The sequence below is a fragment of the Eimeria mitis genome, genomic scaffold (assembly GCF_000499745.2).
Source record: "Eimeria mitis Houghton genomic scaffold, Emh_scaff2226, whole genome shotgun sequence".
NCBI lineage: Eukaryota > Apicomplexa > Conoidasida > Eucoccidiorida > Eimeriidae > Eimeria > Eimeria mitis.
Window position 1 is genome coordinate 3,554 of NW_013570554.1, and position 442 is coordinate 3,995.

General features: G+C 50.7%; 1 protein-coding gene across 1 annotated transcript in view; it reads left to right on the forward strand.

The window, feature by feature from the left end:
- EMH_0050590 (uncharacterized protein) overlaps positions 1–442 on the forward strand; it is a gene marked incomplete at both ends in the record, with an annotated part of 8,151 nt that overhangs the window by 2,433 nt on the left and 5,276 nt on the right. Inside the window, 2 exons of the mRNA XM_038022021.1 lie at positions 1–204; positions 360–442. The exon at positions 360–442 is cut by the window's right edge and continues 1 nt beyond it. Of these exons, the coding sequence (XP_037877875.1) occupies positions 1–204; positions 360–442 (287 nt within the window). The remainder of the gene's footprint in view (positions 205–359) is intronic.

A 442-nucleotide genomic window follows, 5' to 3' on the forward strand; every position in this document is an offset into this window, starting at 1 on the left:
CAGCAGCAGCAGCAGGAGGAGCAGCAGCAGCAGGTTTTCTGGCAGCAGCAGCAGCAGACGCAGCAGCCGAAAGAGCAGCAGCAGCAGCAGCAGCAGCAGGCCGTGTTGCTCATGATGCAGCAGAGATAGCAGCAGCAGGAGAAGCAGTGGTGCTGACGCTGCGGGACGTGCCGCTGCTAGCAGCAGACGGGGAGCTACATGAGGGTGAGGATATATTAGAGAGTATAGAGCTGCAGCAGCAGCAGCAGCAAGAAAAAAAAAATAAAGAAAAACAAAAAATAAAAAATAAAAATATATATGATGCTCTGCATGCACTAGAAAAAGGAGAAAAGACAGATATTCTCCCTCACTATGATGAGTGGCAGCAGCAGCAGCAGCAGCAGCAGCAGCAAAGGAGGAGATCATGCGTCGAGAAGCAGCAAAGAACCCAAGTTCGCATTCA